The following is a 24,557-nucleotide window of genomic DNA, read 5'->3' on the forward strand; positions in this document are numbered from 1 at the left end:
TAGTGGAAGCAGGTAGGGAGACTGACAAAAACCTCCAGGAACCGCACGGAAACCTTGGGTGGGGCGCAAAGTCTCCAGAGGTTTCCGTTCAGGTTTCCTAAGTGGGACAGGGGCATTAGTGCACGAGGTTCTTGGTTGTATCACTGGTGGACATGGACTCGGTGGGCCGAAAGGCCTGTTTCCACGCTGTATCTCTGAAGTCTAAGATATGAGACTCATTAAACAAAATATGCATTTTATGTTTTATGAAAGCAGTGCGTGGGAGATGTCATTCATCATTGACTTCGGCAGATAGAGCGTTCTCAGTGGTGCACTCCTTGCAGGTACTACTCCATCCACCATTAATAGCCTTTCTGGCTGTATGAGTTTATTTAGTTTATAATTATTGCCATGTGTACTGAAATATAAATTCTTAAGCTCATAAATTCTAGGAGCAGAATTAGGCTATTCGGCCCTTCAAGTCTACCCCACTGTTCAATCATGTCTGATCTATCTTTCCCACTTATCTCCATTCTCCCGTCTTCACTCCACAACCCCTGACACCCGCACTAATCAAGAATCTGTCAATCTCAGCCTTAAAAAATATCCATTGCCTTGGCCCCCACAGCTGTCTGTGGCAATGAATTCCATAGTTTCACCACCCCCTGGCTAGAGCGAAAGCCTTTGTATTTCATCCAACTGGATCAACATTATACATCAGGGAGCACAAAAGGCGGAATAAAAGAGAATGGAGTAATACGGTGTTCCAGCTACAGAGAAAGTGCAGATCAAAAAGTGCAAGGGCTGCAATGAGGTAGGTGGGGAGATCAAGAATTAATCTTAGCATGTGAGGGAACTGGTCAGGGTTAGGGTTAGGGTTAGGGTTCATGAGTAAGGCAACAGCGGAGAAGAAACTGTTCTCAAGTCTTGTGGTACATGCTTTCAACCTTTTGTACTTTCTGCCTGACAGGAGAAGGGAGCAGAGAATGTGAAAGGGCTTCTTGCATCTGTTGACTGCTTGCCTGAGACGGTAGGAATTGTAGATGGTGTCGACGGAGGGGAAGCTGGTTTGTGGGATGAACTGGGCAGCAATCACAACTCTCTGCGATGTCTGCCGATCTTGGGACAGAGCAGTTGTGATACCCAAGCTGTGATGCGTCAGAGCGAGGCCAAACACAAATTGGAGGAACAGCATCTCATATTTTGCTTGGGCAGCTTATGTATATTGATTTATCTAACTTCGAGTAAACCTTACATTTCCGTCCCTCTCCCACCCAAGTCGTCGTATTGGGTTCAAAGTCATCTTGTTGAGTCTCATAGTCTGCAACACATTTTCACCTAGCCCATGGCTTGTTTCCGATACAATACAACCCTATTCATCCCGGGAGGGAAATTGGTCTGCCGACAGTCACAACGCACAAGGTACACAAAAACTTGAAATTAAAAGTGAAAACAAAAGAAAAAGACCAGCGACTGTCGACTGTGTGCACAGCGCCTTCACCAGAACAAATTCCTTTATCATCATTACATTTTTGCATATCTATCAATCATTTGTTCACAATGTTAATTCCCGGGATGGTGGGACTGTCATATGCTGAGAGAATGGAGTGGCTGGGCTTGTATACTCTGGAATTTAGAAAGATGAGAGGGAATCTATTGAAACATATAAAATTATTAAGGGTTTGGACACGCTAGAGACAGGAAACATGTTCCCGATGTTGGGGCAGTCCAGAACCAGATGCCACAGTTTAAGAATAAGGGGTAAGCCATTTAGAACAGAGATGAGGAAACACTTTTTCACATAGAGAGTTGTGAGTCTGTAGAATTCTCTGCCTCAGAGGGCGGTGGAGGCAGGTTCTCTGGATGCTTTCAAGAGAGAGCTAGATAGGGTTCTTAAAGGTAGATATGGGGAGAAGGCAGGAACGAGGTATTGATTGGGGATGATCAGCCATGATTACATTCAATGGCAGTGCTGGCTCGAAGGGCCAAATGGCCTACTCCTGCACCTATTGCATTGTCTATATCTCTCTATAACACCACCTATATCTATCGTTTCCCTGTCCCCTGACCCTCAGTCTGAGGAAGGGTCTCGACCCAAAACGTCACCTATTTCTTTTCTCCAGAGATGCCGTCTGCCCTGCTGAGTTACTCCAGCTTTTTGTGTCTATCCATGCATCCAGATAGGTTGTTTTGTTGGATCTATCTGTGAAAGTTGCAAAGAGACAGTGGGGACATATCGAATTTCCTCAGCCTTCTCAGACAGTAGAGGCGTTGGTGTACGTTTGAGTTACAGCAGCATCAATCACAAGAAGTTCCACATCTTCTAATCAAATATCCTCTTTCCTCAACTATAGAACCACATGCGGGCATGTCAATGTGATTAACTTTATTCAGTTTAGTATTACTACGTTATATCAAAAACAATAAACATCTAGGGAATAGTTGAAGGCTGTAATCCATTCTCAAGGTTCAGATGACATCCAAAAACCAATCAAGATGCGTTTGTATCATCTATGATGTATTTGCACCACTTTATTTGGATGAAGGCCAAGCCTCTCTTATATCAACATGTACCTTAACTTCAGCAAAGGAGAGTTCACTGTAAACTATACATTCGTTTCATTTGTTGCCATGGATGCATGGTTACAATTGGAGACATGTTAAATTAAGCATGAGATTTTAATTCTGGTGCATCCGACGTGACCAATGCAAAATTGAAAGTTTCAGGGACACCCTGCTCCCCTCCACCACTCCCCCCTCCCTTCGTGTTTGCTTCAACTCATTGCCAAATCAAAACTTTTTTTCAATAATCTTTTGGATTTGTTTTTCAACAGCTGGAAACAATAATGTTCTTGGAAATCTGGACGAGTAGGGAATCAGCCAAATGAAACCCAGAGATAAATCTGATGTCGTTTAGCAGAAGGATGTGGTAATTAAATACTAAACCAAAGTTATCCACATTACTGCATACCACTGCAATTACGATCTACTTTACTGAGCATTGTCTTGGTAACTCCTCCTTTTTTGAGGCTATCAGAGGCTGTTAACTACGTATTGATTTTCATTGCAATGAACACTTATGGTGTAAAACCTAATGGGAGATTATATTTAGTCTTGGTCCCAATTCTCTCTGGCCCAGTATCGGGAATGTTTCGCTTTTCACTGAAACCCATTTACAGCCAGTTTATCGATTCCTATGCTTAGGACTCTGACTTTGACAAGGAAATGGTTGTGTAAAGATCGCCACCCACTAACCTTTCACAATGAACTGACCACACGACATCATTGTGAAAAAATATTTTGATGGCATGTTCGAATGGAAATATTATTGCCAAGATGTTAAAGGTGGCTTTGAGGATATACTGGGAGCGCAAAGTGCTTGTAAAATACACAAATTCACAAAGTAACATATTTTATAATCTCATAAAAGTAGTAACGTGCCAAACTAGCCAATATTTTGAATTCAGCGCAATGGCAAGTGCAATAATTCTCACTGTTATTTGGAAACAATTTAGACTATTATTGGGCATGTCCAGAACCAGGGGCCACAGTCTTAGAATAAAGGGGAGGTCATTTAAGACTGAGGTGAGAAAAAACTTTTTCACCCAGAGAGTTGTGAATTTATGGAATTCCCTGCCACAGAGGGCAATGGAGGCCATGTCACTGGATGGATTTAAGAGAGAGTTAGATAGAGCTCTAGGGGCTAGTGGGGTTAAGGGATATGGGGAGAAGGCAGACACGGGTTATTGATAGGGAACAATCAGCCATGATCACAATGAATGGCGGTGCTGGCTCAAAGGGCCAAATTGCCTCCTCCTGCACCTATTTTCTATGTTTCTATTATTCTTATTATTATTTTGTCACATGTATCGAGGTACAATAAATAGATGTTTGTTGCATGCTATCCAGTCAGAAAAATAGACCACAGATGGTTACAATTAAGCCGTCCAGATACAGGATAAAGGGTATAACATTTAGTGCAAGATAAAAGTCCAATAAAGTCCAACTAAAGATTGTTTGATGGGCTACAATGAGGTAGTTGGGAGGTCAGGGCCGCTCTCCAGCTGGTGAGAGGATGTTCTGTCCTGACCTCCCACCTACCTCATTGGAGACCATCAAACTATCTTTAGTCGGACTTTAACAACAAATTGGGACTTTAACAAAAAACAGCAATTGCAGAAAAAAAAATAAGTTTCTGATTGAATTGTCTTGCTATTTCAAATATTAGAAAATAGGTGAAGGAGGAGGCCATTCGGCCCTTCGATCCAGCACCGCGAGTACCTATCAATGAATATGATACTGAAATTCTAAGAGAATCAAATTATTTTACACATATGGTGACTCGTTCTCTCACAATTTAATTTGTGTCAAGATATAAAAAACTTTAAATATTTCTAGTTTGCTATTTCTCTGCATCAACGTTTTTCTTCCATACTGGTCTTTGATTTGCACTCTGTGCATGACTTGAATTAAAATTATACTTCCTAGTTTAAATTCTGAAATTCCTTCACAAGAGGGTATTCTCATTCATTTTGAATGTACATAGTATACACAATTTAGTGGAAATTACAGTGTATTCCACATTATCTCTTGTCAGTTTTACCTCTATGAATCCTATTTTTGCTTTTGAAGTTTTACTTGGTTTTCTATATCTGATTTTACAGTAATTTATACCTAATTTATACTCATTTATTGAGACTCTGGTGGCCCCAGTAAATCCTTCGAGGTGGGTGAAAGCAGGGGATAGGTTGTTGAGTTTGAGAAAACAGGAATGATAGTATTCTCTCCCTCCCTTTCCCTCTCCCTTTCTCTCTCCCCCTCCCTCTTCTCGCTTCCTCTTTCTTTTCTCCCCTCTCTCGCTCTCTCTTCCTCTTCCTCCTCTTTCCCCCTCTCTTTATTTTTTCCTCTCCCTCTCTCTTTCTTCCTCTTTCCCCCCCTCTCTCGCTCCTCCTCTCCCCCCCCTCTCTCTTCCTTTTTCCTTTTTCCTCTCTCCACACCCCCCCCCCTCTTTCTCTCTCTTCCTCTTTCCCTTCCTATTTTAATAACTGGACCTCATTTGTATTTGATGGTCTGTTTCCAAGCTCAGATGCAAGAGTCGCTGGCTGTCAGGCACAATGCTGCAACAAGGCAGTGAAACAGGGAGGGGGGAAAATCACACGTTCTGAGTGGGAGATGCTGAGATAATCAAAAAAGCCTTTCACAGGTGGAGATGGCTTAGGAGAGAAAGTAGCAGGGTTTCCAAAGGGACATCACAGGGGAAATCATAAGGGCCAATTGTTTACAGGGTCTGGTAAGTGTGTGAGATAACTTGAAACCCACTGGGTTCAGTAGTGCACACCCCTTACTGCATGCTCTGTGACCTGAGACTGTGCAAACCCGTCAGTGTGGCACAGTGGCGCAGCTGGTAGTGCAGCTGCCACCCGGCACCAGAGACGCCGGGTTCCATCCTGACCTTGGGGGCCATCGGCGTAGAGTTTGCACAATTTCCCAGCGATGCATGGGTCTCCTCTGGGTGCTTCCCTTTTCCTTCCACATCCTAGGGACATGTGGGTTAATTGGCCCCTGCAAATTGGCCCGAGTGTGTGGGGAGTGGATGTGGAAGTGGAAGAAGACAGGACTAGTATGAATGAGTGATTGATGGTTAGCATGGACTTGGTGGGCCATAGGGTCTGTTGCAGTGCTCCATCGGTCAATGATCAGTGCCGGGTTGAATTGTAAATGGAGTTGTATCAGAGGCACAGTATCTCATTATAATTGAATGAGCAGCCTTGCTTTGGTGAATGTTTGCCTGCCCACATTTACATTAATTAAAAATGAAAGTAGGTCATTTAGAAGTGGGTTGGGGCATGGATTTGATATTTTAACATTTTTGGGCATACCCTCCATTTACTTTGGACTTCAGAGATACACCACAAAACAGGCCCTTCGGCCCACCTAGTCCATGGCAACCAGCGACCACTCCATACACAAGTGTGGGAGGAAACCAGAGCACCCGGAGAAAACCCACGCGTTCACAGGGAGAACGTACAAACTCAGTAAAGACAGCACCCAGAGTCAGGATCGAACCCGGGACTCTGGTGCCGTAAGGAGGCAACTCTACCGCTGCTCCCTGTTTGAATGCTTCCACTTGACTTGTATGCCACAGATCCCTGGCGAAGGACAGCACAGTTTCGAGAAAAACATTTTTCACACAGAGAGTGGTGAATCTCTGGAACTCTCTGCCACAGAAGATAGTTGAGGCCACAGTTCATTGGCTATATTTAAGAGGGAGTTAGATGTGGCCCTTGTGGCTAAAGGGATCAGGGGGTATGGAGAGAAGGCAGGTACAGGATACTGAGTTGGATGATCAGCCATGATTATATTGAATGGCGGTGCAGGCTCGAAGGGCCGAATGGCCTACTCCTGCACTATTTTCTATGTTTCTATGTTTAGTTTAGTTGAGTTTAGAGATACAGCGCAAACAAAAAGCCCCTTTGGCCCACCGGCGACAATTTACACATACAACAAATAACCTACAAAACTATACGTCTTTGGAATGTGGGAGGAAACCCGAGATCTCGGTGAAACCCCACATGGTCACGTGGAGAACGTCCAAACTCCGAACAGACAGCAACCGTGGTTGGGATCGAACCCGGGTCTCCAGTGCTGCAACAGATCTCTGGCCATTAGTCAGTGCAGTGCAGTTACTCCACAGCTGATCACAAAATCCAGGCCGACAAAATTGCTGGAGAAACTCAGCGGGTGCGGCAGCATCTATGGAGCGAAGGAAATAGGCAACGTTTCGGGCCGAAACCCTGAAGGAAATAGGCAACGTTTCGGGCCGAAACCCTGAAGGAAATAGGCAACGTTTCGGGCCGAAACCCTGAAGGAAATAGGCAACGTTTCGGGCCGAAACCCTGAAAGAAATAGGCAACGTTTCGGGCCGAAACCCTGAAGGAAATAGGCGACGTTTCGGGCCGAAACCCTGAAGGAAATAGGCAACGTTTCGGGCCGAAACCCTGAAGGCAATAGGCGACGTTTCGGGCCGAAACCCTGAAGGAAATAGGCAACGTTTCGGGCCGAAACCCTGAAGGAAATAGGCAGCGTTTCGGGCCGAAACTCTGATGGAAATAGGCAACGCTTCGGGCCGAAACCCTGAAGGAAATAGGCAACGTTTCGGGCCGAAACCCTGAAGGAAATAGGCAACGTTTCGAGCCGAAACCCTGAAGGAAATAGGCAACGTTTCGGGCCGAAACCCTTATGGGTTTCGGCCCGAAACGTTGCCTATTTCCTCCGCTCCATAGATGCTGCCGCACCCGCTGAGTTTCTCCACCAATTTTGTCTACCTTCGATTCTCCAGCATCTGCAGTTCCTTCTTGAACACAAAATCCAGGCCAATACACTGAAGAAATCCAGCACATTTATAAAAACTGGAAATAATTACCATTTTCCTTGTAGCTTAATTTTTTTCGGGCAAAAACACGATACCATGGTATTGAATTCTCCAGCAATTGAAAGAAACTAATCTGGTATTGTGTGGGAATAATGTCAACAGATGATCCATTAATCCCTCCCCACCGAACAATACGTACTTACAAAAACCCGTCCGAAGAAAGCAGACTCACACAGGTAAACAGAGTAACACAGAAGAGACGAAACAATGATAAATTCTTTGTTCTATTGTAATATTGCTAACTGATTTCTTGATGGATCAGATACTGTGATTTTTGCGAATTGAAAGAAATCAGATTCTGTTGATATAAGACAGATAATGAAAGGAAAATGTACCAAAAAAAAATTACAAGAGGCTCTTTCACAACATATTAATAGCGACAAGAATTCTCCTTGTTCTGCCATCCTGTTGTTTCTAAATGGGACCATGATTGGCATGAATATTGTTTCAAAAGAAAAATCATAGTTCCAACAAAAGGAAGACATTTTATCACTGTTGCTTTTGTAGAGTTGCAGAGATTTGGAGAGACAGAAGTAAAGCATGGTGGCGCAGCGGTAGAGTTGCTGCCTTTTATGCCCCTGTCCCACTTAGGAAACCTGAACGGAAACCTCTGGAGATTTTGCGCCCCGCCCAAGGTTTCCGTGTGGTTCCCGGAGGTTGCAGGTGGTTGCCGGAGGTTGCAGGTAGTAGCAGCAGGTAGGGAGGCTGACAAAAACCTCCGGGATCCTCACGGAAACCATGGGTGGGGCGCAAAGTCTCCAGAGGTTTCCGTTCAGGTTTCCTAGGTGGGACAGGGGCATTACAGAGCCAGAGACCTGGGTACGATCCTGACCACGGGTGCTGTCTGTACGGAGTTTGTACGTTCCCCCCGTGACCTGTATGGGTTTTCTCCGAGATCTTCAGTTTCCTCCCACACTCCAAAGACGTACAGGTTTGTAGGTTAATTGGCTGGGTATAAATGTAAATTGTCCCTAGTGTGTGTAGGATAAGGTTAGTGTGCGGGGATCGTTGGTCGGCGCGGACCTGTTGGGCTGAAGGGCCTGTTTCTATCTCTAAACTAAACTAAACCGAAGTAAAACTCGAGACTATAGAACCACATTGTGAGCAAAATGGGAAGTTCTGATGGTGTTAGATGTGCCAGATTGGCATGATTGGCATCACATTCACTCCACCATGTACCCTCAACAAAATGCACTGTGCTACCTCACGCAGCCTTTACTGTAACACTTCTGAAGCCTGAAAGCTCCCCCACCGGGAGAGAAATGGGCTGTGGATGCACAGGAGCACCAGTGTAACCACGTACCTTCCTCAACATCAACATCCACCCAGTCAACACTCTGAAGTATAAATATGTTGCCATTTACGCATCATTGCCATCACTTTTATGGAACTTTTGAACCCATACTGTAAGACATCAGGTAGATTCACAGAGTCTCTTTCCCAGAGTTGGGGAATCGAGAACCAGAGGAGATAGGTTTAAGGTGAGGGGGGAGGAAAGATTTAATGGGAACTCAAGGGGGTAACTTTTTCACACAAAAGGTTGTGGGTGTATGGAATGAGCTGCCGGAGTAGATATTTGGGGCAGGGACTGTGGCAATGTTTAAGAATCATTTAGACAAGTACATGGATAGATTAGGTTAAGAGTGATCTGAGCCAAACACAGGCAGGTGGGATTAGTGTAGATGGGATATGTTGGTCGGTGTGGGCAAGTTGGTCCGAAGGGCCTGTTTCCATGCCGTATTAATCTATCTCATTTGCTTCCCATTTACAATTAGGGAATGTAAATTCCATGAATTTGCATGGGAATTGAATGAATAAACATTGTTCCTACCTGGGAACCACCATGAAGGGGGTGGAGAACAAAGGAGGGGCCGGTGTGGGGGGGCTGCCATGCGGGGGGGGGGGGGTGGAGAACAAAGGAGGGCCTGGCGGGGGATACTTTGTGACGTTGTCGCTGCCCTTTATGTGGCCACTCTTTGCATACCTTGAACCAAGAATTTCACCGTGGCCTGTCACATGTGACAAGCATTTACCATATTTAAATTTCAATTGTTAATATGTAAGCGGTGCTTTGTATCTGATTTTAAAATATTCAATTTTGTCTGTAATGCCAGATAATTCTCAAAAAGTTGTTTATTGCTTATAGCAAGTAACAAGAACGGACTAAATCAGGAAAAGGCACAAAGTACTGGAGAAACTCAATGGGTCGGGCAGCATCTCTGGAGAACAAGGATCGGTGATGTGTTTCGAGTCGACACAAAACGTCACCTATCCATGTTCGTCAGAGATGCTGCCTGACCCCCCCCCCCCCCCCCCCCCCCCCCCCCCTGAATTACTCCAGTACTTTGTGTCTTTTTTATGTTGTAAACCAGCGCCTGCAGATCCTTGAGTCTACATCAGATTAAATCAGGAGTTGATCTTCTAACCCTAGGGTATAACACAGCAAACTATAGGATGCTTTCACTTAACATTTCTTTCTCCATTCAATACTGACAAATACTAAGCTCCTCGAGCTTCAACACTGAAGTATAATTGATAAGATATAGTTTAAGTCCTAGCTTTTGTTAACAGTTGTATATAATTCTTATCATAAGGCAGCTTTGACAGGCTGTTTGTTAAGAGCAGCCTGTAGTTGTGTTGCCGGCTTTATACATTGATATTTATCTACCAGCATCTGTTTATCTCAACTGAAGCAAAAATAGGCAATTTAAAGTGGAGTGTGTTATTTCCTTGTGGAGTCGAGACTATGGGGAAGATGGAGGGGAGGGATAATTTTAACCCTGGATTGACCAGTTCTATGTTTTCAAATAGTTATAGACACCAGAGAATCTTTCGAGAATCTCTTCAGTTTAGTTTAGTTTATTGTCACGTGTACCGAGGTGCAGTGACAAGCTTTTGTTGCGTGCTAACCAGTCTGTGGAAAGACAATTCATAATTACAGTCGAGCCATTGTATAGATACATGATAAGGCTGACTAACGATCATCGTACACTAATTCTATGTTATCCCAGATTCACAACCTACACACTAGGGGCAATTCGCTGAAGCTAATTAACCTATAAATCGGCATATCTTTGGAATGAGAGAGGAAACCGGAGCACCCAGAGAAAACCCACACGGTCACAGGGAGTGCATACAAACTCTGCATAGACAGCACCCGTGGTCAGGATTGAACCCGGGTCCCTGGTGCTGTAAGTGTAAGGGCGCAACTCTATTGCCGTGCCACTGCACCCGTCCAAATGGTGCAGAAGCTTCAATGGGAAATTTTAACGTTTAAGGTCCACATGAGTGAATGCGCAAATGGGAATAACTGGAAGGCTACATTGTTCTGGGAGAGGGCTGGGACCGTGGCTGTTTGCAGAGCCAGAGAGGATTGAAGCCACGCAGGAATCTGAACACAAGGCTAACCATTTTAAAACGGAGGTGTTAATAATCGAGAGTCACACAGGTCACTAAGCACAGGCCCTGTATGCACCATGTCCAAATCACTTTGTTCACGAGCTCTGTGTCTGTAGCATTTTAGTAAAATATTCAGCTCAAAAAATATCTTCTAGGAGGGATAGTGTTTTAGTATTTAAGTAAACGGCAATCAATTGAAAGTTTGTTATTATCAACCAAGCAAGGCATTCTTGATCCAAATTAAATGAAAACTTGTTAAAGAGTGTGTTACAACAGAACAGCAAATTACATTTCAAAGATATATTAAAAATTGAATTTCAATAAGACAGAAATTAAATAGTATTTAAATTGGGTCTATCAAAGCTAGACATTTGAGTTAAGGTGCATTCTGAAAGGTATGAATTAAATATTTGCCCATTAACAGTCGACTAAAGACATTAATGTCTAGCTCTTTCTGGAGAATAGTCCTATTTAATTCTTTCCACTGAAAATGAATGGATTAAAATATTTAATAGAAAATAAATCTAGTCTTAGCACTATACAGATCACTGATTATTTTTTGCTCTGTTCTTAATTTCTTCACCTTGTACAGCTGAGGCAATTAGACACACTGAAGTAGTTTTCAACTAATCTGTTCGAGTCGTTTTTGGGGATTAGCGTCGCTGATAGATCTAGCTTTCCATGTCTGCATCACCATGGACAGTCTCTTTTGCAGATTGCCACAGCTGTCAAGAGCTTCCTGGTGCTTCTCAGGCTTTTCCCAGTCTGTCCAGCCAACACAAAAAGTGCTGGTATTGATTCAAAGCTTTTGACATGCTAATTTGCCTAGCGACTGCATTAATCACTCTCCCAACCAGGCACACTTCAAAATGAGACATTTTTCAAAGCTGCGATGTCTTTTTCAACATGAGTGCATTTCTTTTCCAAAACAATATTTTACTGTCAAGTACAATGGCCGGATAATTTTTGGATAATTCGGTTACAAATCTTTTCTTTTGTCGTGAAGTAAAAAAAAAAAATGCATGAGTTTTTCATAATATTCTTTTGTTTTGCACCAAGAGAAAACCATTGGAGAAAAGTACAGAAATAGCAAATGCATGTAAAAAAGCATGTTTCATTTCATCATATAATAATGAAATATTAAATATAATCAGGATTTTACGCATTCAAGAAAGTCTGAGATTGATATGGGAATGATTAATATCGGCACATTAATTTGATGGTCAAAGTTAGCAGGAACAATGCCACAAGCACCACAGACAAAAAAGAGCCTGCGGGAATCGTGTCAGTTAAACTCAAACGCAATTTAGCAGTCAAACTTTGAATCAAATCTAAGTTTTTAAAGAAAAAAATAGAGAATTATTTTGCTATGACAAAAAAAAAATGAGGTGTGGGACAAATATTCATGTTTGGAGTTCTGCCCCAGTTCAATCTGAAATAAAAGGACCGAATAACTGAATATTTACCCACTTCCAGAATTGTCATTGGCTGAGGGAATAAAAATGAGTTTTCAGTTAACCTCTCACCCTCTGAGCTGAAAGAAACAAAGGGCTGATCGGGAGCCATGTCAGGACACAGTCAAATGGTGAACGGCAGGGGAGCAGACTGTCAAAATAACACTTGGCACTCTATAGTGGACAGTATCTATGATGCTCCGGCTATTCACACAACCCAGACCATGAAAAATGGTCTGGAAACTCAGGAGAGAAAAAAAAAATCAGCTATAGAAGCACTTGATTCGGGGCAGAAGCCCTATCGCTTACAGAATCTTATTCTGGATTATCAACATTTACCAAACTACCAGATCAAGACAATTGACAGCAATTTTATTCTGTATCTTGTATGGTTTGATCTTCAATTGCTCACAAGTTAAAGTAACTGTTCACAAAAATGCTTTGTAATCTCCAAGAAGGTTGACTGTTAGTGCTTGCATTTAACCTGGAAGCAGTAAAGCAAGTGGGATTATCGACGTCAGTAAAACGAGTAACAGTGTCACACGTTGGTCAAGAGACATGCAGCGAAACATAAACAAGATTATTTTTTGGTTATATAGGTTATTAAGTGATCCAAGCCTCATTTTTTAATCCAGAACTATACCAGACTTAACAATAGCAATCTAAAAGGATCAAAGTGCATGATTCATTCCTTACAGATGAAAACTGCAAATTTCATAATCATAACATCACACAAGGAGCACAGGTGAAGTTCTACATGATCAGCATGAGCTACGAGCATGGAAACAGGCCCTTCGGCCCACCTTGTCCATGCTGACCCAGTTGGCAATTCACCATTGCCATCAGTGCAGCAGCACAGCTTTTGTAAAATAACGTGTGGATATCAAAAACTCAAACGAGGCATAAACCTGCTCTCCTGTCCACTTCTGAGGGACACTACCTTCAATAACATCTCAACAGTCATAGAGTCATACAGCATGGGTAAAGGCCACTCGGTCCAACTCATCCATGCTGACCAAGATGCCCAATGGAAGAAGGGTCTCGACCCGAAACATCATCCATTCCTTGTCTCCAGAGATGCTGCCTGTCCCGCTGAATTACTCCAGCACTTTGTGTCTATCATTGATTTAAACCAGCACCTGCAGTTCTTTCCCACCCCTCTAAAGCTTTCCTAGTATGTGTCCAGATATCTTAGAAATGTTGTTATTGCTATTGTTGCCTCTTGTGGCAGTTTGTTCCATAAACCCTTCATCCTCCGCATGAAACCTTCACCCCTGAGGTTTCCCCTGGATAGACTCAGCTTGTACTCGCTAGAATTTAGAAGATTGAGGGGAGATCTTATAGAAACTTACAAAATTCTTAAGGGGTTGGACAGGCTAGATGCAGGAAGATTGTTCCCAATGTTGGGGAGGTCCAGAACAAGGGGTCACAGTTTAAGGATAAGGGGGAATTCCTTTAGGACCGAGATGAGGAAAACATTTTTCACACAATGAGTGGTGAATCTCTGGAATCCTCTGCCACAGAAGGTAGTTGAGGCCAGTTCATTGGCTATATTTAAGAGGGAGTTCGATGTGGCCCTTGTGGCTAAAGGGATCAGGGGGTATGGAGAGAAGACAGGTACAGGATACTGAGTTGAATGATCAGCCATGATCATATTGAATGGCGGTGCAGGCTCGAAGGGCCGAATGGCCTACTCCTGCACCTATTTTCTATGTTTCTATGTTTCTTTAAAGCATTTCTCCTCTCACCTTATGGAGCTATAGTGCTGGATAGCTGTTACCAAAGCACCCTCCGTCCTCCTGGTTCACTGACAGGATAAGAGCCGCATTCCCTTCACCTTCTCTCAGGTTAGGCTCTTTAGTACTGAGGCCCTATTACACACAATTGACTCCAAAGGGCAGGTTCTTAGCTCAGGCACCAGAGCCCCAAGCTTCACTCCAAGTACCAAGACATTACCAGGTGGACAAAGGAAACAACTCAAGGATGTTCTCAATGTCTTTGCAGAAAATCCGAGAGCTCCCACAAATTAATGAGTCCATGGTCCTTAATCTTTGAAAATAGAGGAGCATTCAGAATTGCATTGACAAACGTGGGTCCATGTGTAGGGACCGCAGAAGCCCGGTGTGAATAGCAGATAGGAAGGCACTACCGCAAACTGTCCACCAACCACCCTCTCAACCACCGCCTGTGGATGTGGATCGCACATCCACCTCCACTATGGCCACATGAGCTATATCAGAAACCACAGAAATGGAGTGGAAGCAAGTTACCCGTAAACCCAAAACACTGCCTAAAAGTAAGAACATTGTTTCTTATTCACTCTCATGAGGCATCTTCATTCATACCCGATGACCTTTTAGTTTCCCAGACTTTCAGACCACCTGAGCCACACACTGCACGTTCAGGGGAATGTCCTGCACACTCTGTGACTCAGAGTTGTGTAAACTAATCAGAACTCATGGTCATTCCAATTTAATATGCAGGTACCCTCTCCTCTGTCAGCCTGTTCACATTAGCCTCAGGGTACATTAGCTACCCTGTCTGAAGAAGCGTCTCGACACGAAACATCACCTATCCATTTTCTCCAGAGATACTGCCTGACCCGCTGACTTACTCCAGCTCTTTGTCCTTTGCATTAGCTTGGGTTGCAGTGGACACAAATTGTAGGTATGCCAAGCAAATGCAAATGAAAATACCCCAGATGTTGCACTTAACAACAAACAGATTTGCCACTTTGACCACTGGCCACAAAGACTATAGGAGCTCCAAGCACCGGCAATAAATCAGGAAGTTAATAAAGACGATTGTTTTGATTAGCGCCCCCCCTTAATTCTCACCGCCCACCTTCCACGCAGCAGAATATGAATGTTCCAATCAGTTACTAATCTGACGCTGAATAAAACGAAGCCATCCTTGTTTGGGTGGGTTTGCAATGTAAGTACTATTCCGGGCTTCCCAACCAAATAGAGACTCCGTACCTGTTACTGACATGACCACCTCAGCCACCTTCCCCATCATCCCCACTCGAACAATCACAATCAAGGACTATTTACACCCTAGGTGCACAAAAATGCTGGAGAAACTCAGCGGGTGCAGCAGCATCTATGGAGCGAAGGAAATAGGCAACGTTTCGGGACGAAACGTTGCCTATTTCCTTCGCTCCATAGATGCTGCTGCACCCGCTGAGTTTCTCCAGCATTTTTGTGTACCTTCGATTTTCCAGCATCTGCAGTTCCTTCTTAAACACTATTTACACCCTAGTCAATCCTTCTTCTCCCCTCTCTCCTTGGGCAGAAGATACACAAGGTTGAAAGCACCTATCGCTAGATGCAGGAACAGTTTCTTCCCCGCTTGTTACCCAGACTACTGAACAGTACTCTCGTAAAATGGGTGCGACACAATCTCCAAACCTACCTTAACATTTTTTTCTTCGCTGCACCCTGAGCAACTGCGGCAGCGTTACTCTAATGTTGTAACACTATATTCTCCACTCTGGTATTTTCCTCTTTGCATTACCTGTTATACTTGTTTGTACTCATGCATGGTATGATTTGATTGAACAGCACACAAACACTGTATCTCAGTTCACGTGACTATAACAAACCGGATCTATACCAACACTGTCAGTTGTACGTGAAGCCAAGTTATTGCAATGACGATGAATAGCAAGCGTTTGGGATTCCAGGTCAATGCTACAACAACCAACACACTGCATACGCTGCATCCAATACACTCTGCAAGCACCATTCTTACACTAGGTAATGCCAGCAAACCACTGTATTAAACACCGATTACTGTAAATGGGTGGTTAATGATCATTGCAGGCTGAAGGGCCTGTTTCCATGCTGTGTCTCAAATATATAACCCAAGGCAACGTGTAATATGTTTTGAGTAGGAAGGAACTGCGGATGCTGGTTCTACGCCAAAGATCGACGCCAAATGCTGGAGTAATTCAGCGCGACAGGCAGCATCTCTGGAGAGAAGGAACGGGTGAGGTTTCGGGCCTGAAGAAGGGTCTCGACCCGAAATGTCACCACTTCCATCTCTCCAGAGACGCTGCCGTTCCCGCTGAGTTACTCCAGCTTTTTGTGTAATATGTTAACATCTTCTGTTGGACTACTTGGACTTAATTTGCAAGGACTTCAGTTTAGTTAGGTTTAGTTTATTGTCACGTGTACAGAGGTACATGGAACAGCTTTTGTTGCGTGCTAACCAGCAAGCGGAAATACAATGCACGATTAGAATCGAGGTTTGCGAGTCACTAAATTAGATGTACTATTTTGCGTAACTCTGTGTGGAAAATCTGCAAATGAGGAAGCTGATCTTCCCTGTTTGCAGGTTTTCCACACAGAGTCATGCAAACCAGTGCATCTAATTTGCAGAGTTAACATGGCCGGCCGTTTTGACAATGCTCATTCACTACAACAGATGAAAGTTTGGGGTTGCCGTTGTCAGTGTGATGATGACATTGATGGAAATCATGTTGATCTTTCACCATGATTGACAGCAAAACACAGATGCCGTACATGTGAATGCCACATACTGAGTTCAGGGGATTTTTTTTTCAGCCCTCAGCACTTTATAGTTGCAGCCGCACAAAGCTAACTTGGTTATAAAATTTGACAGATGCTCTGAATCCAGCCTTTATTCGGTGAAGAGGCAGTCTCATCGAGAAACCTTTCTATGTTAAACTCCAAAGTACGCTAACAATATAATTTGGCCTCCGCTTCGTTTTTCTGATGGTTTGTTGCTTAATAAGAAAAATAAATATCTCTAAATCACAAAATAAAGTTATATAGATATGAGATTTTGAAAAACTTACTGACAAGAAAAAAGAGAGGATTCTCTCGAATTTCCACAGAATTATAAATAAATCAACTATGTTTCTTACCAAAGGTAGACACTAAGCGCTGAAGTATCTCAGCGGGTTAAACAGCATCTCTGGAGAAAAAGAATAGGTGACGTTTCGGGTCGGAACCCTTCTTCAGTCCCAAAACATCGCCTATTCCTTTTCTCCAGAGATGCTGCCTGACCCGCTGAGATACTCCAGCATTTTGCATCCATCTTCGGTATAAGCAAGCTTCTGCAATTCCTTCCTACATGTTATATTATATTCTGTCTGGTTTCGCTAAAATTTAAGATGGAAGCAGAGATGTATTGTTTCGAAATAAATTCTCATGAAGCAGGTATCAAAGAGACAGAAATAGGCTGGGTTGGCTGCTATTTGGGGGTTGTCATTATAGAAAGATGTTGAAATGCCTTTAAAGACATACCCTGTTCATGAAAATACATTTGAGCAGCTCCACCTTTCTGTCAGCAAATATAAGTAGTAAGTAGTCAAGTCAAATAACTGAACAATTCTATTAAAGGCACAGACACAAAAATGTGAGAGTGACTCAGCGGGTCAGGCAGCATCTCTGGAGAAAAGGAATAGGTGACGTTTCGGGTCGAGACCCTTCTTCAGACTGGGAGTCAGGGGAAAGGGAAACGGGAGATATAGACGGTGATATGGAGAGATATAGAACAAATGAATGAAAGATATGCAAAAATATAATGATGATAAAGGAACAGGCCATTGTTAGCTGTGGGCTAGATGAAAACAAATGACAGACAATGTGACAATAAAGGCATCTTTTGAAAATTGATGATAATTCGCTTCATCATATCAAATACCAGGATCAAAAGGATTTCATAGATCACAATCAAGAATTTTCAAATTCAGGCACATAAATACTGGACATTTCTAAAATAGTCAATGCATCTTTAAGTTCACTAAAATAGGGAAATGAAGACTGCAGCTCCCAGCTTTTTGTGCTGGTGACGATTACAAATCTTTTGTCTGTCACTAAATCCAAAAGTGACAATGGCAGCATGTTAGTTCCATTGCTAACAATGACATACTTTGTCCTTAGCACATTCTTTAAAATGCTTCTAAACAGCCAAAACAAGTTGCATTTGTCCTTTCAAAACAAAAAAAAATTATTTTTGAGAAAAACAGATTTAAGATTTAGTTCTATATCTCGACAACACTGAATGACTTTTACCGTATTTGGATGAACAAAATGTATTCAATGCATCGTCACAATTAAGAGATTTGCTGTCGATGTGAGGATTATCTCAATGAGGCAATAATTAAAGAGGAATCAATCAGAGCACTGGCAGTAAATCAAACAGCATGCAGTAAATCAAAGTTGTTTTAAAAACCATGTTAAAACCAACCAGGGTAAAGTCCAGAGATTTTTTTTTTTGCAGGGCAGCAAAGTTGTAAGATCTTGTTTAAAATAAGGGGTTTTTATTTATTTTTTTACTAATACATATTTAGTGTTGCATTGACATCGCAACTCACTTCCATTTGTTAACTTGCAAGGAAGTCGGTCAGACATCATTGCTCCTTTCAAATGAACTTGCAGGTGGCATGGACAATAGCAATCTGTCACTTTGAAACCGTGGATCCATCCCTACCAATCTTTCAATTCTTTCAAGTATTAACACATTCGGCCAAAGGTGACAACTGGAAGAGGAAATGTAAGTCTGTCCCGAGTGGTCCCAGGCCCCAACAGATGACCAGCGTTGGTGACTCCAATGACAATGAGCATCCACCGCTGCTGATTGCCAGGGCTTTGTCACACCATGAGATCTTAATCAATCTAACGCTGACCCCCAATGACAGGAGGAAGATGGATGAGGAAGTAAGTGACCCTTGACCCCCGGCTCCATAATTGTCCCGTCAGAGTTCACCCATGCAAAACAATGGGGGCAGTTCCTATTCACAAAGATTCAAACACATTCAGCGTTACTTGAATCAAATGGCAGTGGTTGGAGCAGAAGATCCTGGCTCCCTGCGGTAACACCATCTCAGTTTTGTATCAAAAGGCAATACTAATAATGTCTATTCTCTTCCTATAAACACAATCCAAACTAAAGATTTTGAAAATCAGCCTTGGCCTTTCAAGAATGTGCACTATGATTTACCCAGCCTAGTTTAGACACAGTAAGATAAAAAAATCATTACAATTTGAATACAGTGTAATGCATTGTAATAGTCATGATGTCACTCCCCTTATTGCTGTTTGTTTTCCCTTTGTAAGAACTGGAATGGATGGCCTTAAAATGGGGAATCGTGTATTAAAGATATTTCATTGATATAAGATAATGTGGTGATAAAAGCAAGGCTCAGAGAGCAACAGTGGCAGTGATGTAGCTTCACTCATGTGCTGGACTTAGTCACTGAACAGATTACCAAAGTTGGTGACTCCAATCACAATACTGTTTATCAGTCGAACTTATCAAAAGACTCTTATTGAACAAAGCAATGTAATTAGCTGCACCAACAAGGAGTCACAAAAGCAAGAAAACTCTGTTATTCTCCCATTAATCAAGTTGAGTAAACTAGGTGTGACGAAACCAAACAGATCACATAATGATCATAGACACAAAATTCTGGAGTAACTCAGCAGGACAGGCAGCATCTCTGGAGAGAAGAAGGGTCTCGACCCGAAACGTCACCCATCCCTTCTCTCCAGATATGCTGCCTGTCCCGCTAAGTTACTCCAGCATTTTGCATCTATCTTCGGCTTAAACCAGCATCTGCAGTTCCTTCCTACATACTGTATAACGCCTATAGATACATAAATGATGGCTCCCATTTCCTTCATCATATTGATATTCAGATGAATAAGCATAATACTGCCTTTGAGAAAAGACAAAGTGGAAATATGTAAATTTGAGAACTGAATGAGAGAATCCACCGTTTTTCCAGTTAAGGCTTTCATTTAATTCAATTGGGTTTTTTTTAATTCAATATTTTCGACATTTTCTTAAGGTGTGGGTTTCCTCTACGCTCAAATGAATTATGTTTTGACTAAGCACATTTAGAAGTTCACAATAAAATAACAATCATACTTAAAAATATCATGAACCAAGAAAAGTTACATTCCATCCCATTTCTTGTTGATTTTCAGTTTATACTCTTCAAAGAAAAGAACAGACTATGTTTGGCTGAATGAAATGTAACGTAGTATCAATGTGATATTTCTATTAAATCCAAATCAGTACGATGTTCACTTTATAGTTTCCGATCGGAAGTTACTCCAGCTTTATACTTCCCTACAGACACATTAACTGCAGTGAAAACTCAATGAGAAGTTTGCAGCTATCGACACTAAGTGGGCTTACTATTACTTTAGTATACCAGTAGTTTTGTGACATGGACAGAAAGTGGACATTAGCCATGACTACTCTAGTCTATTATTGAGGACTCTGGTTATCTTGCAACTTAATTGTTATAAAGCTCTTCTGTTCCAGTCTAATTTTGATAAATGCTGTAACTTAACTTGTTCACTTTGCAATAATATTGAGGTTCTAGAAATTCTTTGTTTGTGCTGCCCTTTCCAATACAGCATTAGAGATAAGGATTATTTATATACTGTAACTATAAAGAGTCCTCTTCTTCATGAGTCTATCCACCAACATTTTACAACTACTGGCTATCTTCCCTCCACTTTCAGTCCAGTCAGGTTCTTGACCTGAAACGTAAATGCCCCTGTCCCACTTAGGAAACCTGAACGGAAAGCTCTGGAGACTTTGCGCCCCACCCAAGGTTTCCGTGCGGTTCCCGGAGGTTTTTGTCAGTCTCCCTACCTGCTTCCACTACCTGCAACCTCCGGCAACCACCTGCAACCTCCGGGAACCGCACGGAATCCTTGGGTGGGGCGCAAAGTCTCCAGAGGTTTCCATTCAGGTTTCCTAAGTGGGACAGGGGCATAACAGTCCAAGTCCCTCCATGGATGTTGCCTGACCCATTGAGTTCCGCCAGCAGATTGTTTTTTTGCTCCAGATTTTAGCGTCTGCTGCTTTTGTGTCACCAAAGTAGAGAGATTCTTGATTAGTATGGGTGTCAGGGGTTCTGGGGAGAAGGCAGGGGAATGGGGTTAGGTGGGATAGATAGATCAACCATGATTGAATGGTGGGGTAGACTTTATGGGCCGAATTGCCTAATTCTGCTCCTATCACATATGACCTTCCAATGATCGGTGCAATGTGAAGCTTGCAGATTAGTTATGGTGAAAGCCCTAAGAATGCATGGCTCATCCTCTGATCGATGGGTGGACCAGATGGTCTGCGATCTCTTGTTGTGATCATTGATCTCAGTTTTTATTGCAAAATTGTTGTTCTTCATGGTGGTGTTTCATCAGTTATGAGAACTTCAGTGGACCATTTCTTTTGTCCCCCCACAACAAGCTACTCAGTGATATCTCATGGTCGAGATCTGCATGTTGTACCTGCCCTAGATATGCTTTGGCTCCAGAGCAGAAACAACCATGTTACAATCCTGAGGGTCTATCTGACTGATGGCCTTGTTATCACATTCTCTAAGGAGCCCCAGAGCCATTGTTAATGATAGGAATGAGATGTAAGCCATATCATTGGCATTGAAGTCGGTATTTACTATAAGACTACATATGTACTTGTGCACTAGTCACATACGACAAACAATGCCTGATGTAAATCTGAAGACGGGTCTCAACCAGAAACATCATCTATTGTATTTCTTCAGAGATGCTGCCTGACCCGCTGGGTTACTCAAGCATTTTTTGTCTATCCTCAGTATAAACCAACATCTGCAGTTTCTTCCTACACAGACAATTCATTTTTGACTCGATAAAGAAACAAAGATCCACAGGTGCTGGTGTATACCAAAGATAGGCACAAACTGCTGGAGTAACTCAGTGGGCCAGTCATCAACTCTGCAGAAAAAGGATAAATAATGTTTTGGGTCAGGACCCTTCTTCAGACTGTCTGAAGAAGGGTCCCAACTGGAAACATCACCTATCCTTTTCCTCCAAAAATGCTGCCTGACGTTGGGTTACTCCATCACTCTGTGTCTACCTCCTGTCTGACTAGTTTGTTAGATGATAAAATAAAATAAAGTAAAATCTTTAATTTTTGACACAAATAGTCTGATGCTGCCAACGAAGATAGACACACATTGCTGGAGTAACTCAGCGGGACAGGCAGCAACTCTGGAGAGAAGGAATGGATGATGTTTTGGGTCGAGACCCTTCTTAAGACATGCTGCCTGACCTGCTGAGTTACTCCAGCAATCTGTGTCTATCTTCGTTGAAAACCAGCAATCTGCAGTTCCTTCCTACACATTTCATCTGAGGTTGTCAAAATTGTTTGCAAACAAGTCGCTGGATGTGTGTGGATTTGCCCATTGCACCACGGAGTAAAGAGACACCACATGGAACTGACAGAATTGTTATTGCCTTTGATGTCGCAGTGGACAGGTTAATTGGCACTGTTTACACCATACTCTCCCAACACTAATTAAATAACTTGCATATAAAGGCTTAATGAAATTATGTCAAAAACACAACAACTTGTCCTACCTTGGCATTCTCCAGACTGCTCTTCATAGCCAGTGTTGCACAGACAGTTGCCTATGGGCACCAGCCATTCTCCATCTGCACCACAGTACATTTTGGGCTCATCTTTCTCCTCGGAATTGTTGACACAGGAGCCACGCACCTCCACCAGGGATGAGGTGTCGGCCCCTGTGATGGTGTCGGGGAACTGCGCCAGGTTGTGTACGGTCAGCGGGCACTTTTTGTAGAAGATACGCACGGATACCAAGGCAATGCAGGCACCCACATCTTGGAATGCCAGGTAGAAGCCCTTCTTGGTCAGGGGCCCCACATCCCGAACTTCAGTGTTCAGCTTCATGACCCGGTCACCAATGTCCCCTTGTGTGAAGCTCTCATCAGCTGCGATGGTGTCTATCTTTATGTAGCGGTTTTCAGAGATGTACCACTCTTTATCATTATTGGATTCAAAGTAAAACAGATTAAAGGTCTCTTTGCATGTTCCCATGACGCCCGGCAGGCTGTTGCAGTCTCTGAGGGTGAACTTAATTTCGATGTACACTCTCTGGGCTCCTTCACAAGGGATCCAGTCAGTCCGGAGCCAGTTATTCTGATTTGCTTCCATCACGTTGCAAACTTGGTAGGTACGTATCGGAGTATTCTTCTCATCCGTGATACTCACTTCCTCCCACTGTTGAAAGAAAGCACACGCACACAAACACACATCCTTTATTCCAGGGGAACACATTCACGTGAAACACCATTTAACATCAGTGATTAAAATGTACGTTTAATGCACCAAACAACAGCACTTATCTGTATCTCGCAAGGCTGGTCTAATTCTGCAATGTGCTTATGGAAGTTAAAATGGAAGCAGTTAGCTAAAATTCCCAAATTAAGATGGTGTGCATTTACATTGCACCATTAATGAAATGGATATTCAGCTTTAATGGTCACTTGATTACTGATTCATCGTAGACTGCAAATGCCAAGTCACATAAAAGATTAAGGGAGATAATTGATCTCAAACAGATTGAGAAAGGACTTCAAAATGGGGAGAGGACTTCAATGCAGAGGGCTTAGGGAGAAAGTTTCTGACAGTCAGGAGACTATTGTTAAGGTTAGGTAGAATGGGCAAGAAGTCAGTATCCTGGTGGAGGATTTTGATTTTAGATTATGATACTTACAAAGAGTGCACAGAGCTAGGGGTGAGACTAGGCCAGGATGGCCAGATTAAGTAAAATGGGAAACCGCTATCTAATAGCATATATAAATGCACAGATGCTAACCGATCTGTGGGGCGACACTATGGCGCAGCGGTAGAGTTGCTGCCTTACAGAGCCCGGGTTCGATCCTGACCATGGGTGCTGTCTGTACAGTTTGTACATTCTCCCTATGACTGCATGGTGCTCCGGTTTCCTCCCACACTCCAAAGATGTAGAGGTTTGTAGGCTAATTGGCTTCGGTAAAACAAATTGTAAATTGTCCCTAGTGTGTAGTATAGTGCTAGGGTAGGAGGTGATTCCTGGTCGGCACAGACTCAGTGCGCCTAAGTGCATGTTTCCGTGCTATATCTCTAAAGTAGTGGTTCCCAACCTTTTTTTGGCCATGCCCCACCTAATCACCTCTAAAATCCTGATGCCCCCCCCCCCCCATGTGGTGATATATAATTCTTATCATTTAAAAAGTGAACTCCGTTTCAGCTGAAGAAACATAAACTACATATGTTTACCTGATGGAAAATCAAAAAAAAAAAATCGAAAATTTGGACCCAGACCTCCTCAGTCGCGCTCAATTGCCCCCCTTAAAATTCAAATTGCCCCCCTGTGGGGCGTACGCCCCACGTTGGGAACCACTGCTCTAAAGTCTGAAGATGTTTGTATTTATCTACCTCATTGTGAACATTGGACTTTTATAGGAACTGTTACA

General features: G+C 42.8%; 1 protein-coding gene across 1 annotated transcript in view; it reads right to left on the bottom strand.

Annotated features, from left to right (window-relative positions):
* The window catches only part of epha4 (EPH receptor A4), a 132,795-nt gene that overhangs the window by 100,305 nt on the left and 7,933 nt on the right, over positions 1-24,557 (bottom strand). The window contains exon 3 of the mRNA XM_033031115.1: positions 22,656-23,319. Within this exon, the coding sequence (XP_032887006.1) occupies positions 22,656-23,319 (664 nt within the window). The remainder of the gene's footprint in view (positions 1-22,655; positions 23,320-24,557) is intronic.

The sequence above is a fragment of the Amblyraja radiata genome, chromosome 13 (genome assembly GCF_010909765.2).
Source record: "Amblyraja radiata isolate CabotCenter1 chromosome 13, sAmbRad1.1.pri, whole genome shotgun sequence".
Taxonomy (NCBI): Eukaryota; Metazoa; Chordata; class Chondrichthyes; order Rajiformes; family Rajidae; genus Amblyraja; species Amblyraja radiata.